The sequence below is a fragment of the Lampris incognitus genome, chromosome 1 (assembly GCF_029633865.1).
Source record: "Lampris incognitus isolate fLamInc1 chromosome 1, fLamInc1.hap2, whole genome shotgun sequence".
NCBI classification, from domain to species: Eukaryota; Metazoa; Chordata; class Actinopteri; order Lampriformes; family Lampridae; genus Lampris; species Lampris incognitus.
Window position 1 is genome coordinate 23,710,509 of NC_079211.1, and position 18,258 is coordinate 23,728,766.

General features: G+C 41.4%; 1 protein-coding gene across 1 annotated transcript in view; it reads right to left on the reverse strand.

Moving 5' to 3' along the window:
- Positions 1 to 281: 281 nt before the first annotated feature.
- kdm3b (lysine (K)-specific demethylase 3B) overlaps positions 282 to 18,258 on the reverse strand; it is a 64,064-nt gene continuing 46,087 nt past the window's right edge. The window contains exons 11-25 of the mRNA XM_056283843.1: positions 13,364 to 13,516; positions 12,629 to 12,736; positions 12,335 to 12,462; positions 11,939 to 12,236; positions 11,575 to 11,828; positions 10,917 to 11,189; positions 10,594 to 10,765; positions 10,379 to 10,469; positions 8,378 to 8,508; positions 7,770 to 7,889; positions 4,432 to 4,455; positions 2,140 to 2,279; positions 1,739 to 1,915; positions 1,442 to 1,576; positions 282 to 1,269 (exon numbers count right to left, since the gene is read on the reverse strand). Of these exons, the coding sequence (XP_056139818.1) occupies positions 1,189 to 1,269; positions 1,442 to 1,576; positions 1,739 to 1,915; positions 2,140 to 2,279; positions 4,432 to 4,455; positions 7,770 to 7,889; positions 8,378 to 8,508; positions 10,379 to 10,469; positions 10,594 to 10,765; positions 10,917 to 11,189; positions 11,575 to 11,828; positions 11,939 to 12,236; positions 12,335 to 12,462; positions 12,629 to 12,736; positions 13,364 to 13,516 (2,285 nt within the window). The 3' untranslated portion in view covers positions 282 to 1,188. The remainder of the gene's footprint in view (positions 1,270 to 1,441; positions 1,577 to 1,738; positions 1,916 to 2,139; positions 2,280 to 4,431; positions 4,456 to 7,769; positions 7,890 to 8,377; positions 8,509 to 10,378; positions 10,470 to 10,593; positions 10,766 to 10,916; positions 11,190 to 11,574; positions 11,829 to 11,938; positions 12,237 to 12,334; positions 12,463 to 12,628; positions 12,737 to 13,363; positions 13,517 to 18,258) is intronic.

Sequence of the window (18,258 nt, forward strand, 5' to 3'; positions counted from 1 at the left end):
ATATTATACACTGCACATTCGTGCTTTTCATTGAATATGTAGGCCGTTGACCACCGCCACACCTCGACCGTCTCATTTCTTTGATCCACTTGGTCATTCTGACTGGGCAGGTGAAATCGGGGCCAGAAGTGTAAAACGCAACATGTGCGCAAATTCATCATTACCACTTTAATAAAATGCCAGCAAAAAAAAAAAAATGCAGTTCAGCATACATCAGTTGAGGTCTGATTCTAGGACAGCTGGGGGGAGGGGAGGGGGAAAAAACAGTGAAAAGTAGTTTTTGTAAACTTTATTTTGAAAAAAAAAAAATCAAACAGACTGCTAAGATCAATATATATAATTGATACAATGTTAACGGCCAGTAGTTCTGTTCAGCTGGAATCATGACTTTTGTACATTGTTGAAAATCTGTTCAATTAGACCATAAAACAGAGGCGACCAAACCAATGAAGACACTTGTTCCAGTCCTTTTATATGCATTCAATCAAAGCAACCATCCATCATTACCTTGTTTATTAAAAAACGAAGAGAACACTTTTGGAGTTCTTTAGTGAAAATGAGAAAACTAAAAATACAAAACTTTGGTCTGCTTCCCATTACTGGCTACTTCATGAACCAATTTCAGCCAGAGGACTGAAACTCCTCAGAAAATAGAAACCCTACAAAAAAACTAAAACAGGTTAACCTGCCTTCTACTGGAAAACAAAACAAAACAAACAAAAAAGGACATCATCAAAATGGGAAAATTAGCCCAGTGCTCACATTTTGTCGGACGCTTCAACTGCAGCTGAATCTCTTTGCTCCAAAGGCACGTCAGCTTTTACCTCTCCAAGTCTCACATTTTTACATATACAGCGAAAACAACAGAACAAACACACTGACCTTAAATACAGTTAATAAAGTGAATTGAGAAACAAGTAGACATGTCTGAACATACTGTGTAACAGTGATGAAGAACTTCCTTCATCAAAGCACCACCTACCCCCCCAATGTAATCAAACCTGACCTCAGACCTCAAATTAGTTGTGAGCAGCAACTTCTTACCTTCTTTTCCTCAAACCTAGACCAACACTGTCCAACAAAATCCCTTCACTCTGTCACTGCAGCTTGTGAGTGTATGCAGATGTGTGTTTGTAAAGGAGTGGTCTTGGATTCTCATGGCTTCGGGACAGCGGCAAGCCAAGGCGACTAAGGGCGTGCTAGTTTAGGTTCGTGGGCCCTCAATGTTCCAACAGCATCCTTCACTGCATGATATATTATGTTCTTCACCTGAGGAAGAAGACAAAAATAACATCCATTAACACGCTGGTAAATAATCAAATATAGCCTGCGTTTATATCAGGGTTTACACATAGTGCCTTGGATCAGCAAGAAAAAAAAAGACGAGCTTTATCTCCAACAAAGTACAGGATAACTTCTGACTGGAACAGGGCAAACCAACCTGTAGCTTATCCTCATGGTTGGAGTGAGTGGTGGAGAGGTGTCTAAACTCCTGTGTCAGTCTGAAACAATGCCTCACGTGCTCTGGGGATACAAAATCCTCTGCTACCTTGATACAGCTATACAGGTTGTGGACCTGGGGGTGTAATAGGGAAAGCAAGAGGAGAAACAAAGAGGTAAATGAAGAAAGGTCCAATTCATTGCCTGGCTGGAACAGGACCATGGCGACAGAGAACGCCCTTGCTTTAGATTACGAGCAAACTTGAGTGTACTCTTCAAATGATATGAAAGGTCTAACCTGGTGGGGAGCTCCAGCAGGGATGAAGACAGCATCACCTAAGAACTGTAAGATGGCCCAGCCCTGGACACCATATTCTTCATAGAGCCTCTGGCGGAGCACCTGGTCAAGGTACCAGCTCTGGTCATGGATAGGGTCATGATCTGGGGGGTTCTCCTGGCCCTGCTCCTCTCCCACCTGACAGAGATGGGTAGAAAATTTCATAGCCAGTTTTATGAATGTAAACCACAATGATCTTATGGTGCTGTTGGACAGCCAGCAATTAACACCTTAGTAAAAGTATGATGCATAAGTATTCTTAAAGGAGCCCCTGATAGGATGAGACTAAACCAAATCGCCTAAAGACAGCAAATTATATGGTTTTCCAAATGATAAAATGTTCTCTGAGATAGATTGCTGACCTTGCGGAGCAGCTCTCTGATCTTTTCGGCATCCTTGGCAGCGTAGATGTGCCAAAGAGCTCCAGGTTTCTCCTTTGACTCATAGACTCTCCTCTTTGTCATTTCATCCACATCGCCCTCCTCAATGGTAGTCATGACCTCTGAAGGACCAGGCACACATACAGGACATTGGTTACCACCGGAGTCACTCATTGGGGTTAAGCCATAGTGCAGGGATGTTTCATCCATTTGAAGATTCATCCTTAGACTGTCTCTTCTTGGGCTGCCCCATTCAAATTATGTTGTACCTTATACAGTATTATTCATTCATTTGAAACGTACCCATCATACCACTTTGTGAGAAATTGTAAAGAGGGGCACAAGATACAGACTACACAATCACATCTACTGTCACAACGTTCACATCCACATTCTAGGACTGTTGATACAGAGGTGGTCAACACTACTGATTGCAATTATACCCACCCCTAGTTTTAGTATGGATTCATTTAAAGTAATTCAGAATGATGATATGAGGAAACAGATACATCCATGTATGGCTCGTTTGTTGAGGGGGTGGGGGTGGGGGTGGAGGGTTGTCACCAGGCAGCTATGCTTCCCACCTGTCCATAGCTGTTGCAACCCAAAATTCTCAGCAATATCTAACCTTTCATTTCTGTTTAGAAATGTGTCAATGGAAATAAGTACACTTGCTGCAGAAACAAAGATCGAAAAAACTGAATTGAAAGAACTGCCCCATACAAATGTGTTTATACTTGCAGTAACTTTGCATTGTTCCGTTTACAGGGAGATGTCTTACACAGATGTAAACGAAGGAAATTAACAGACAAAATAAACATAGAAACTCAGGTTTCATGGTTAATCAACTTAAAAAGGATCACACTGAGATCATATGTGTGAAGATTTAAGCAATTCAACAGCAAGCATGTCCACACTACAGAGGCGAGGGCCATTTTGGCGTGAAAGTTTTTTTTTTAAGCTCTGAACATGTACTCTTGGCCATACAAACCAGATGAAATGCATTTCTACAGCAATTACACTGATGCTCAGTTGGCGCAGCTGAAGGCAATAGCTTGTTTACAGTCACGTGATTCTGATGACACGCGAGATTCAGATGGAGGGCAGGAAGTGAAAAACAGAATGGAGATGGAGCTAGTTTAACCCGAACTGTGCTAGTTTAGACAATATTATGAGAGAAAGGTATAAACAGAAAGAAAGATATGTTGGACATGATCCTTATGTTATGAAGAGTGATTTTTTTTGACGAAGTGGTCACTGCACACACGCACATTATCCGACTCTGCTCCTCCCGACCACAGACGACGGTTCGCAAGCCATTTTTTTTGCCATTTTCGGTCAATTTCTTGTACCCCCCCCCCCCATGAACAACAACTTTTAGTACTCAATAAAAACTCCTTGTGGTTTCTCAGTTAATGATGCCAAACATAGGCATTTCGAAAGTTTGTGATAGTGCTTCCTATGTAGAAAATCACTTCCTGCCCTCCAGCTGTAATTCGTGACGTCATACGCAAACAAAAACACACTGCAAATTTTTTAAAAAAAAATTTCTACTGTGGTCTCCCCGGTAAATGGTCCTTTAACAACCGCTAGTCAAGTTTCTCGGCCAACTTGCGAAAGTTTTGTGTGTGTGTGCATTTATTTATCTTTATTGTATGAAATACCCCTTTATTGTCCATTTTCTCTGGAAGAGCGTCCAGTAGCATTAGAAAGTGTTACTACTGTTCCTAAAAGCCTGGAGCAAGTGAGATGGAGCCTGAGGAAATGGGGAAGCAAATACTAGATGCCCTTCATCTATTTCTTTTCTCCCACTAGGTAAGGACCAGAGCACAACTCATCCCAAGGAAATGGTAACACTCATGAAAACATGCCAAGGTACAGGTCATCATATGAAATCAGTTCAGGTAATAAATATGAACTTCCTCTCCATTATCTCTTCATATGTAACTAATGACTGAATGGCAAAATTAGACCTTTTTTTTTTTTAACCAAACCCTAAAATCTATGTGAGGACAGAAAGTCTGGCTTTCCAAGGGGTATTAGAAGAGAGAAATTTGATTTTAACAGGAACTCATTCATGGGGTTAACAAAGGTTTGCTCTAAATAGCAGTGTACAACTGGGTCTGAAACATGCCACAGCAGAATCTCAGATGAATCAGTGTTCTGGTCCCTACTACAGATAATAATGGAGGGATAGAGTGGACAAGTGGACACAGGGAGTTAGTCAAGAAGAAGGGCATGCTACAGAGGTAATATAATTGAAAGTCTACAGACCTTTGTATCCAGCGACATCTGCTTCTGTAAATGAGAAATATGGCCACAATCAAAACAAGGAGACCCATTCAGGGGTCGATTTAGGGCCCTTTTCAAGCCACTGCTGCCATGTGTGCAAGCAAAAACACTAAACTACCAGGTGTAGGACAAAGCTAAGAGAATATGTTTTGGGGAATTTGGGTTTTAGGAATTCTTGATTAAATGAGAAGCTGAGCTAAAGGTCTCAAAATAGGTTTTGAATTGTTAAAAGGTTTTTTTTAAACAAAAAATTAAATGCAACATGGTGAGCTTTGGTCCCATCATTTCATTAGTTGAGATAAGATCCAAATTATTTTCCAAACAAAATTGAAGAGAATTGAGACACTTGCATGCAGTTATTGTTAAGACATTAAAATGCACAAATGCCAGGATAATGGCTCCATCTGATGGGTGGCGCTTATCATATCATTAAACGGCTTTCTAGCTGACACATTTTGTGCAGAGGGCAATTTAGCGCCATTCTAAAATGTGTAGTTTTGTTGCACCACACAATGCCACAAATGTTTTAAGTCCTCAGGGAGTATGTAGTTAGCATGTTGACTGCCGGAGTGTCAACCATAGATAACTGTGAGATAAGTGAATGTTCATTTTTCTACCATATGACCACATTATTTGTTCAGGACTTCTACATGTGGCTTCTTGCCTGAAGAACTGTTCAACACCACTTGGAATTGTTTGCTATGCTTAGGATTTTCTACACAAATTGTTAAAGATGGTCTCAGGAAAGCATGCTCATCACCCTCTCCAGGGTAGTGGCCTGATTGTGGTTCAGCATTGTGACCTACTTGAGTAGGAAAAGTTCTCCTTCGAAGGCTACGGTCATGCTGGACAAATATCCTTTGTTTATGAATCCCAGTTTCAACTGTACCAATGTCAAATCATGTATATGGTGTCTTCTGAATGAACAATATGCTGTGAGTGTGGTGAGCAGAATGCAAGATGGTGAGGATGTAGTTATGGCATGGCAGAGAGTCAACACAAATGCTCTTCATTGATGGCAACTCAAATGCATGCAGATATAATGAGATTGTGAGGTTTATTGTTGTACCATTTACCTGGCGCCATCAACTTGTGTTTTAGCATAAGGGCATGGTCACACATGTGGAATAAACATTGGCGAATTTTCGGCTCCTGTTCACTTTCACTCTATGTGAGCAAAGGGGCGAATAAAATATTTGCTTCCGTTGGCAAAGCAAATTCGTGAATTTGCGAGTCGAAGTTCACCAAAGTTGAACTCCACGTGAAGCAAAGACACAAATTCGCTTTGACACCGGAACCAAATTGCCGCTTCGCTTGCGTAGCATGGAAGTGAATGGGTGGTCAATATTTGCCAATTAATTTCGCACATGTGTGACTGTGCCCTAACAATGCACAGTCTCATGTCATAAAGGTCTGTACAACATTCCTGGTAGCTGTAAACATCCCAGTTTTCCATGGCCTGTATATTCACCACACTTGTCACCTGTTATGTTTGGGATGCTCTGGATCAGCGTGAATGACATCATATTCCAGTTCCTACCAATGCCTAGGAATTTCATAGAATCGTTCGAATAGGAGTGTGACAGTTCATTGGCAAAATCAACAACCTGCACGAAGCAAATGAGGGCAAAAACGGATACTGGCTTTTGATCCAAGTCTCTTTTTAGGGGCATCATTGCTGGGGATAAATTAATTTATCTGTTGGTTCCAGATAATGTGTAATACATAGATTAAGTGCCTGGATTAATGTCTGGTTTCCTTACATGAACTGTAACTCAGTAACTTCTTTGATATTGTTGCATGTTGCGTTTATGTTTTTGTTTAGTGAAATATGCTATTCATGCTTTCTGGGACTTTATACTTTAAGTGGTTAAGAAACTAATATTGTTTATAGGGATACTCCGATGTATCGGCCACCGATCATTATCAGCTGATATTCATTCTAAATAATTCGATCAGAGCTCACTATAAAAGGCTAGTCAGAAGAGCTGATCAGATGACACAAAATACATGAGACATTTCTCTGTGCACAGCTCCAGAGAAAATACCACGAGCTGGCTCTTAAAAAAAAAAAAAAAAAAGGTAGCAGAAAATATCCTGAGGGCTGGCCCTGGCTCACAATGTATCAGAGCCACTTATCCCACAAAGGGAACAGCCGCTTGCTTTCTGGTGGGACAATAAAAGCCACCTCCCTACACTCGCAGAAGCAGCACAAGCCTACCTCTGCACACTATCCACAAGTGTAGATAGCAAGCAACTTTTCACCACAGCAGTGAATGTTGTAGATGAGAAGAGGAACAGGCTGACTTCCAAAAGATGCTTATATTTATAAAGAAAAATGTGCCGTCGATGCTTAAGAAGTAGGCTAAGCTAAAGAATGGTAGCTATAGCAGATTATACAACCATGTAAATGTTGAGGAATGCTTTATACAGTATTGGGCTATAGTCTCTCTTTGTTGCCGTTTTATATTGTCTAAATTTGTAATAGAAAGGGCCTCTATTTTGTTCCATCAATTGGAATTGATTTTTATTGCCTTATAAGGTGTGTATCTGCAAATTCTTACATGAAGTTATGTGTTGTTGAGATGTGGACTTTTTTTAGTTTTAAACAATGCAGCATGTATGATTTTATCTGCTGTAGAACTACTGGATGGAGTCCAGGACAAATTTCCCTACGGGGACATGAAAGGATATCAAAGTTTCTTACGCTTTCTTATGCTTTGAAACATAGTGCAGTGTTGAGTACATTTAGCATTTATTCCATAGGAAGACTATAATACTTGCTAAACTGCTCTTTAGCCAAGCATAGGCTATTATATTGGTTTCAGTTTCTTTATAATCTACATTACCTAATAAAAGAATAGAATATGTTGCATATGTTGCCTTCCAATAAATAAATAGTTGTCAATTTATGCTACTTTCTCAGCTCTTAATTGTAATATTCCTGCAATGCTGTTAAGAATATTTACTTTCATTTCTACAAACAGTAAATAAACAAATAATGCTATACACTGTAAATGGACGATCCTCATTCCCCCACCCATCCTGTGATCATTATTTGCCAATTTTGATTCCGGTGATCGGCCGCAAAAACCCTGATCGAAGCATCCCTAATGTTTAGCATATTTGTTATAGTATAGTCAAACTAAAAATACACAGAAATTACATAATCTATAAATACAGAATAAAATGTATTATGTACGTACAGTGAAGTACATTTATATACAAGCAGAAGTATATGGTTCACCCATCAGTGAAAACAAACAGTGTAGAAAAGGTACCTAAGAGATGAGTGTGAGTGCTTGTGGTAATTTACTTACCATTCTCATGGTTTGTATCTCCTTCAGGGATGCCTACATAGACCATGACGTTGACAGCATCTGACACATCCAGATGGAGGTTAGTGGTGCCCACCTTCCTGTCCTCTGATGAGATTAGGCCTGAGGGAGGGGAAGGTCGGCAGATAAGAGGAAATGTGCAACAGAAAGATGAAATAAGCACAGGAATTGAGAAATAAAGAAATAGAATAGAAAAATCTTAATGTTTGAGGTTACATCCCATGTTAGCGGTTTCAAGCACTCAATGAGCCCAAGTGTAGCCTGAGAACTTTGGGCAGTTGTCTTACTAACATTCCTCAACCAAGGCTAAAGATTATGGGTGACTGTCAGTGAACAGGGCTAATCAGTTAGAAAATGTAAGCAATCAGGCTAGCTCTGCTCAATTTAAAAATCAAACTTTTTAAAGGCTAGTTTTCAACTGGGACTGTTTTGCATTTTTCATTGTTCTAATTATTACATACATTTGTCCCTTAGTACTTTATTCTTGTTTCTCCATGTACTGCTAATGTATTTATTCTTTAAAACAGTTTTTAACGCCATATAAAAGGATATTATGAGTTGATTGAGTCTGCCCTGTCATTCTTTCTCACCATAAGCATTGTACATCTTAGGCCCAAGGTCAGGACGCACAAAAAAGTTGGGCAGACGAGCGGCTAGGTTGAGACGACCATCTCTTTTTGTGTACTCTGGCAAGGGGAGGTTTTCCATCAGATCGTCAAAACTGGGATTAAAAAGAAAAAAATCCAAGGTCACGTCATGGCTGAATATTTACCAAATGATGTTTGCAAAACAATGTCTGAAAAATCTGTCTATCAATCAACACCTAACAACCACCTCTACCTTCCTCAGACACCCGTCACCCAACGAGAGCAACAGATTGCAGCTTTAATGACATAAAACGGATGATGCTTTACGAATACAAAGACAGTTGAATGTTGAAAAGGTGTGAAACTAAAAAACAGATTCTATCTGGAGCAACTGGAGGTAAATATACACTACCGTTCAAAAGTTTGGGATCACCCAAACAATTTCGTGTTTTCCATGAAAAGTCACACTTATTCACCACCATATGTTGTGAAATGAATAGAAAATAGAGTCAAGACATTGACAAGGTTAGAAATAATGATTTGTATTTGAAATAAGATTTTTTTTACATCAAACTTTGCTTTCGTCAAAGAATCCTCCATTTGCAGCAATTACAGCATTGCAGACCTTTGGCATTCTAGCTGTTAATTTGTTGAGGTAATCTGGAGAAATTGCACCCCACGCTTCCAGAAGCAGCTCCCACAAGTTGGATTGGTTGGATGGGCACTTCTTTGAGCAGATTGAGTTTCTGGAGCATCACATTTGTGGGGTCAATTAAACGCTCAAAATGGCCAGAAAAAGAGAACTTTCATCTGAAACTCGACAGTCTATTCTTGTTCTTAGAAATGAAGGCTATTCCATGCGAGAAATTGCTAAGAAATTGAAGATTTCCTACACCGGTGTGTACTACTCCCTTCAGAGGACAGCACAAACAGGCTCTAACCAGAGTAGAAAAAGAAGTGGGAGGCCGCGTTGCACAACTGAGCAAGAAGATAAGTACATTAGAGTCTCTAGTTTGAGAAACAGACGCCTCACAGGTCCCCAACTGGCATCTTCATTAAATAGTACCTGTTAGAGCCTGTTTGTGCTGTCCTCTGAAGGGAGTAGTACACACCGGTGTAGGAAATCTTCAAATTCTTAGCAATTTCTCGCATGGAATAGCCTTCATTTCTAAGAACAAGAATAGACTGTCGAGTTTCAGATGAAAGTTCTCTTTTTCTGGCCATTTTGAGCGTTTAATTGACCCCACAAATGTGATGCTCCAGAAACTCAATCTGCTCAAAGAAGTGCCCATCCAACCAATCCAACTTGTGGGAGCTGCTTCTGGAAGCGTGGGGTGCAATTTCTCCAGATTACCTCAACAAATTAACAGCTAGAATGCCAAAGGTCTGCAATGCTGTAATTGCTGCAAATGGAGGATTCTTTGACGAAAGCAAAGTTTGATGTAAAAAAAATCTTATTTCAAATACAAATCATTATTTCTAACCTTGTCAATGTCTTGACTCTATTTTCTATTCATTTCACAACATATGGTGGTGAATAAGTGTGACTTTTCATGGAAAACACAAAATTGTTTGGGTGATCCCAAACTTTTGAACGGTAGTGTATATATTTTTTATTCCTTTCCCCAAACTCAATTCTAGTCTTCAGAGGTCCTTTCTATGGAGTTAAACTGTAGAGGATTTCACCATCAATGTAATAACAGGCACACTTGCATATGCTCAAATTTAGCTAGTCAGCTTAGTCTATTCAACATGTTAGTGTGACATTGAAGTTATAATAGCAAGGCACACCTTAAAAGTTAAATGGACATAGCAATAGTAACTAAGAGATGCACGAGTTGGAGACATTTTGCAAAACGGTCAACTTGCTTTCAGGGACTGGAACCAAAGATGAAACACACAACCAAATATCAAGGCACCATGCTTAGTAGGATGGGGTAAGGTGAGTGAGATGAGGGGCTGGGTATGTAAGGGCAGATGTAACAAGCCTCTGGCATATCTCACCGCGTGGGCATCATGTCCCTGAAGTCTTCTCCTGGCGGCCAGTCTTTTAGTTTCAACACCATGGGCTGGCCATCGCTACCCTGCAGTCGCTCTGGACAAACACAGTGAAACACACACATCAATTACCATTTAGCCACACAGTCAAGAAATAAATAGAGATTAATGCACAAACATACATAAATAACAACATGTATCGAACAATAACTGTTACTCACTGGAGATGACCTGAAAACCGTCCCAGAAGTCTCGCACTTTGACGTCAGAGATGATGGCACAGTTTCTACAGTTGACCAGATCCACATCTTGGTCTCCAAACTCCTCACTGAAGGCATCCGGATGCCACAAGCTACTTTTCAGACGTTTATGTATCCCTGACACCAACACAGGCTGGAAATAAGAGACAGGAGATTAGCCAGATAGAAGAACAGAATTCAGAGAAAAATCGTAAGTACTGACAGTTATCTTTCCTCTGCCATATTTCAATGCATTCCTCTGGCAGACACCCCACACATAAGCCCACATGATGTGATTCTCTTACTTGTCCCTGCTTCCAGCACTCTCTGAAGATCTTCCAGTTGTTGGTGTTGCTGGGATCCTGTAGGCACAACAGCCGCCCATCACAGAACCAGGAGTGGGAGGTATGGGGATCAAGAACACTGAGACCCATAACTCCATCCCTGCGGCCCCCCAACACACTGAGCTCACTACCCTCAGAAGCCCCACTACGACGGCCCTCTGCCTTCTTGGTTTCCACCACCGAAGCAATGATGTGATCCAAGAAGTTGGGGAGGCTTCCCTTGAGCTTGTCACCCTAACAGATGTGAGAGATTTAAGGTTATAAAGTATGTGCCCCTTTGAACCAAATCTGTTTCTTTTAGTTAAAGGTACATATAAATCAACCTCCCATCTTATACTGCTTTGTTTAATATTTCAACTTTCTTGAAGCATAATGACTTGTAAATATCAGCAGGCATTGCTAAATGGTACTGATTGAAACAGTTATCGACTTGGCCCCCACACTTTGCAAGTGTGCCATACAATATTTCTACTACCTTTCTAATTGCATTCGTTCGTCTAGCATTCTTTAATTTGTTTCCATTATTCCTATGACTGAACAATAGAGGTCAGAATTCAAGTAGAATTACACATAGCACCTTTAACACTGTCTAAAATGCCAAATATTTTAAAGCACTTACACTTGCTGAGGTGAAGACAGAAGGGAAGGGTACCCCACTCTCTCCAGGACCTTGGGGGAGTCTGCCGGGGCCAGAGTTGAGAAGGTCCCTGAGGCTAGAGCCCTCAGGTTTGGGCTGGGACGTACTAGAACCCAGTAGCAGACTGTTGAAGAGCTTAGGGCTGGAGGCAGAGGGCCTTGACAGGGCACTGAGCGAGTCTAGGCCAAATGGTGGTCGACTTTCTCGATTCATCATTGAGCGAAGTGAACCAGATTCTGGTAGGAGGTAATAGGCATAATGCAAGAATAACTACAAATCCAACACCAATTTTGACTTCTGCTGCCAAGTAAGACTTCAGATTGTCAATTTCTGCCTTCCAAATTACCTTTTGTGTCATCCTTGGCTTTCTGTGTGGCAAGGTCTGCTAGCCAGTGCAGGGCAGAGCTATTACCCTCTCCTGTTGAGGAGCGGGGATCCTTGGAAGAGCTTTGAGCGAGGTTAGAGGTGGCATTTGTGCCACTGATGGAATTGATGGTACTTCCAATAGTCTCGCTACCTCCTCCCTCCGATGTTGCTGCTTGTGTAGGTTCCATTTTCATTGCTGACTGCTCCCCCCCTGGTTTGGGAGTGGAGCCAATACCCAACACTGCTGCACCAAGGCCACTACCACTGCTTGCTGTTGACTGCTCAAAGACAGTAAACCAGATATTAAAGCCTACCAGTGAAACCCATCCTAAAACGCAAAAAATATTTTACAAAAAGGTTAATGGTGAAACATTACCTGTGAAATCCCATTTGGGGCACTGGGGCGCACTAAAGGCTTTGTGTGTCGACTGGTACAGGGGCAATTGGCCTTAATACCCCACTTGCCCCTTGCTGAATGAACCATGTCTCCTATGTTGTAGAGGGCTAAAAGAAACAGGGTGGCTCATTCATTCTTGACAACTCAAAAGTAAGGCCAGAATACTCAAAAAAGTTTTGAATCCATTTTAAACATGTGAGGTGTAACTTAGCAGATTTCAAGGCTGTCTTTATGTGCATGTTTTTGTGCGTGTGCCTGTCTCTGCACATTCACCTGTCCCAGGTATGATCTGTGTTGGCATGAGGTTCTGCGGCTCATGGGGCTGACCTTTGGCACACTTCAACCAAGCGAAGACTTCATCCTCTGGACCCTCATCTACAACTGAAAGAAAGAACATGTTGGATCGTTGGCCACTCAATGTTTAATATAAACAATGCTTTATTGTTCTGTAACATGTATAGGAAAATGCATGGCACAATGCTCTTCTGCGGAAATGTTTGGGGGGTATGCTTCATGTGTTTGCATGCAATGCTGTCCTAGCTTCCACTTTCATTTACATTGTCTCATTATCACCTAGTGCAGTCATTTAGTGTTTTCATTAAGTATTTTTTGTAACTCAATAAACTCACTGTCTACCATGCCCATTCGGCACCCATGTTATACCCATCTGTCCTGGAAGAGGGATCCCTCCTCTGATGCTCTTCCCTAAGTTTCTCCCATATTTTTCCTGAAAAGATTTATTACTAAAGAGATTTTTCCTCATCTGAATAGCAGGACTAAGGATAGAAGCTGTCGTCTTCTTGAATCTACTTGTTTCCCACTGTGGATACAAGTAGATACTTCTTGTATCTCCTTGTTTCCCACTGTGGGAATGTAAAGTCCTGTGAGACTGTTACTGTGATTCAGGGATATAAAAATAAACTTGACAACCCAACAGGACAGAAGTATAAGCCATGCCAATGAGAGCACCAAGGACTTAGAACCTCTTGAATTTCACTGTGGACTCACCTTCCAGTGGCCTGTTCCTGCGCAGCCTGTAACAGTCCAGACACACGCCGAAGCCACACTTGCGACACACCCAGTGGATGTTGAACAGGGTTGTCTCACACACATCACACATCTCCCTGATGCCTCGTACAGCACGCTTCCATGCCACTTTTTCTAAAGGACAGAAAAGAATAATATATATAAATAACCCAGTCAACCCCATAGTACTAGTTGTAATTACTCAAGATGACTATTTTGAGCAATATCGCCATAAGAAACCCAATAAAATCATAAAAGGGTCCATTTGATCCATTTTCAAGTAGCAGGGTTCCCACTCTTTTTGAGAAATCATTTTCCAGGACTTTTCCAGGACATTTCCAGGAGTTTTTCCTGACAATAAAGGACAGCACTTGCTCACAAATGGTCATATAATTTACCAGTAGGCCTAGTATCGACACATTTAGCCTGCTTTATTCCTCCTTTTTTAATGATGCAGGGTTCATGATGACATGTCTCACGTTCATTACAGGTGACTGCTACACCCATCACTGCTAACTGTATAATAAGGTCATCTGGCCCCCTTTTGTTGTTAGTTTTGACTTGCACTGGTATGTTTTTGTTTTGAGTTTTTACTTACAAGCTCTCCTCAACAAACAAACATTAACATGTGCTGTGTTACACTTACTTGAATTGTGGCAGTTACAATACTAACCCCAAACACTGGCTTATACTCCAGGTCCCTCATATGAACTTCAAACTTGGACAAAAATTGACTAAGTTCTACCTCTGCAACAATTTCAAAATGCAATAAAGTAACAAATCACACCATAATGTACACTGTGTTGTGTGTTATTGTCAAAGCATTGTTTAACAGGTAGTATTTTAAAGGGTTGTATGCACCCCTATAGCTATATTGATGTTGATGCATAAAATCTTAATTTCAGTTTAAGTTAAATTTACTTTTGTCAAACAACCACTGACACACAACAACAACAAAAACAGCACAACTCAAAGAGTTAAAATTTAACAAGTAAGCTTTACTGAAATTAAAGTGCTTCATACAGCAGAACTTTTCATAGGTCTAGAATTTAAATTTAAAGACAATTATAAAATAATCTAAACCTTGAGAAAACAAGCAGTTAAATAGGTCCATCTGAAATCCTTGTAGTCTTGACGTCAACAGCATGAGCCATTAGAATGGCTTGACTAACAGCAGAGCTGTGCAGCTAAATCCCAGAGCTAAACAGAGTGAAATTTAAAATGAAAGTCCAACTTAAAATAGCCTGAATGCCAGAACGAGCTTAAAAAAAAGAAGAAGAAAAAAGAATTGAAAACGCAACATAACCTACTGAAAAGATGTCTGGTGTAGCTCTAGGAACAATGCTGGGGTTGGTCCACCTCTGCCTTTGAAGTCTTTCTTTAAGGTCTGACAAAGTTGCATCCAGAACGGTCACTTCTTTCTTTTTCTCTGTCAAACTTTTGTGGTAGGCATTAGACTTTGTGAGCAATGTGAAGTCCTGCTCTCTTTCAGCCTTCTCTGCCATTATATCTGCCTCTTGTTGCATTGCTTCGATGCTAGCTATTATTTTCTGTCTCTAGGGGGCCACTTTTGTCAAGCTGAGCTCTTTTCTTTTCTTGTCATTTGAAGATTATTCTTTCATCTTGTTTTCATCCTCCAGGTACTGAAAATATCTCATTCTGGCATTTTTGCAATGCTGCATGAGGGGTCTTGGTAGTACTCCTTCCAATGAGCCACCAGTCACATAATCTTTGATTAGGCGTAGTGATGCGAGAGTCCTCGCTTTCAGGTTTCCAACCAGCATGTCCTTGTTAACCAAGAATCCTCTTTCAACTGCTGCTTGCCCATGTGACAGTGTGAATAGGCCTTTCAGTAGCTTCCACAGATTTACATACTCTGCTTTACCATCTGCAAATCTTCCTAGAAACGTGTCTACACGGCAGGAGCTACTTCTGTAGACAAACTCCTGGAATTCTTCTTTGTGGTGTTGAACCATCCCAGTCAGGAACATTTTGTACTCACTGAGGATTTGGTCACAGTCCTGTGCAGTATGCCATTTTGGCATTCAGAAGCAGCTGTAGGAGCTTTTCAAACTTGGATATGGCACTCTTCTCTTCACTGATCATGGTGACTGGATCAAGGGAACTCATGTGTCTTACAGCAGCATAATTCAGTGGGCATTTGTTCAGCAGTTCCTTGCGGCTGCAGAGAGGAAGGCAACATATTCTTTCCTGAACTGCTGGCCCAGCAGTTGATTTTCATGGAGCTTCTCAGAGGCTTTGTTCAGAGCTTGTTTGGTGGCAAAGCCCATGTCAACCTCTTTTAGTGGCACATGCAGTGCTCTGTCAAGTACATCAATTTTGAGCAATTGGAGGGGTGTCTTGATGTTCTCGAGAACTTCCCTCTTCATGAAACATGAAAGCAAGCTCCACAGAATGGACTGAAGCTCTTTCGCCAAAAAAGGCACCATAGGGTCATCGGTTTGAAAAGCTTCAAGAAATGGTTTGAGCTGCCTTGCCTCGCAGGCAAAAAACTGTAGTTTGGCTTCAAAAAGGGGGTCACCAACAGCCTCTCTGACCACGACATACGATGCTGACGTTGGCACCTTGCTCGTTGGGAGTTTCTTGTAGCTTTCAACAAATCTTTGAACAGATGGCCAAATCTCGATGGCCCGCTCTGCCACTGCCATGGCAAAGTTTCACATACAGTTAAGTGCAAAAAACTAAATTGGAAGAAACTGTTGCATAATCTGTACATTTTCGGTACACACACACACACACACACACACACACACACACACACACTGTAACAGTCGAAACTGTGAAATGTACCTTTACGACAGGGGTGTACTGTGTCACTGAGGAGTGACGTCATTAGACAGCGCCTTTGTTTCTGCCTTGAAGGTTGGTGCTAGAATGCATCATCCAGAGGGAGGTGGGAGGGAACTCCACTGCACGTCATCAAATGCTCACAGCGGAATCAACCATCTTATGATTGGGTAGGGGCTAGTTCAGTTTAGGAACAGTGGGAAACAGTAGATTGACATTAGACGCAGCTCGGGCCTTCGGGCCTCGCTTCTTAGACGCAGCTCGGGCCTTCTGCCCTCGCACCTTTACTAACCAACTCTATGTCAACGTGGATTGTAAAAAACAGTTAAATATATATAAAGCTAGCGTTAAACAATGCTAGCTAGCAACATAATCCGTGATTCCGCTGAACATTTGATGACGTGCAGCAGAGTTCCCTCCCACCGCCCTCCGGATGATGCATTCTAGCACCAACCTGCCTTGAATCGGTTGAGCAGCGCACGCACTAATGAACAGACAGACATCGCCAAGCTCCTGTTTATTTTGCCTCTCAACTAAACAGTAACGTTTAGGTTACATGTGGCCTCTGTTTGTTCATGTATGATAAAATAGTAGCCGTACCTTTTTTTTTTTTACTTCCGGCACATGCAATGAGGGACTAGTCGCACTTCCCAATAGCTCTGCAGTTTACCTCTAAAATCACTTTTAAACAAGTTTAAATCCAACCAGCTTCCAAATTAATCTCTGATCTCATACGCATAACAACAGTTGTGACTTAAGGGGCCGATTTTCAACAATGATGAAGACTAATATAAGAAAAACCATGATGGTGGAAAAAGGCCCGGGGGAAGCCTCGAGCTCGCCTAGCAAGGACTACGGAAAAGAAAATAGCGTTCCAGCCTACAAAGTGCTTGCTGGCCTCAAGACACTTGGTGAGGAAATGGCCCAAAACAAGAAAGACAATTGTGCCATGATTGACGATCGAATTACGAAAGTTACAGCTGATCTAAAAAATGAAATCTCCACAATGAACAGGGACACACAGACAGCAATAACGACTATAAGGGCTACAGTGATGGGACATAGTGAAACCATTTCAGAAGTGGAAAAAGACACATCCCAACACTGACGATATCTCCCAGTTGCAAACCGAGGTGGCTCACCTCACGGCCGAAACTACTAGACTGTCGGACAAATGTGAGGACATGGAGGGACGGCTACATAGGAACAATATCTGCGTAATAGGAGTTCCAGAGGGAAGGGAGGGCCCGCGACCCAGAGACTGTTGCTCAGCTACTCACCAACGTGCGATCGAGGAGAAGCAGCTGATCGACCGCTGTCAAAGGAAGATTTTTTTATTTTCTATGTAGGTGTTTGTTTGTGTGTGTGTGTGTGTGTGTGTGTGTGTGTGTATATATATTAGGGCTGGGCAAGTTAACGCGTTATTATTGCGTTAACATCGACAATTATTTTATCGCGGATTAACGCAGTTTTTTTTATTATTATTATTTTGAAAGTCTGTTGCTCACTGGCTCTGAATACACATACAGACAAACCATGGGTCACAGGAGGGGTGGGATGTTGATCAGTATTGGCTTGGGGTGGGCAAATGAGAGCATTTGGGGTGGGCCTAAGACTGCTGCAGCGCTCACATGAACCGGAACAGAAAAGAATTGGCGTGGAGAGAAAAAAAAAGGAGAAAGGTAATGAACTATTACACAGACATTTTCATTTTAAATCAATTCCAGACGGCGGAGTTGATAGAACGAAAGTTATTTGTAACTACTGTAATGTTGAATTTTCCTATCACCGGAGAACTTCGAGTCTGAATTATCACCTAAATGCAAAACACACCGTTGATGCCAGCAAATCACCTACCAAAGGGAGGCTTTGGCAGACTACGTTAGATACGTTTGGGAGAAGTATAGATAAAAAGAAGCAAGACAAGCTAACCGATGCCCCAGCGAAGTGGATAGCTACAAACTGCAGGCCGGTTAGTATTGTGGAAGATGTCGGTCTGAGGAATATTCTTAGGATCGCAACGAATGATGGCACGTATGAGCCTCCCTCAAGACGCACCATTACGAGAA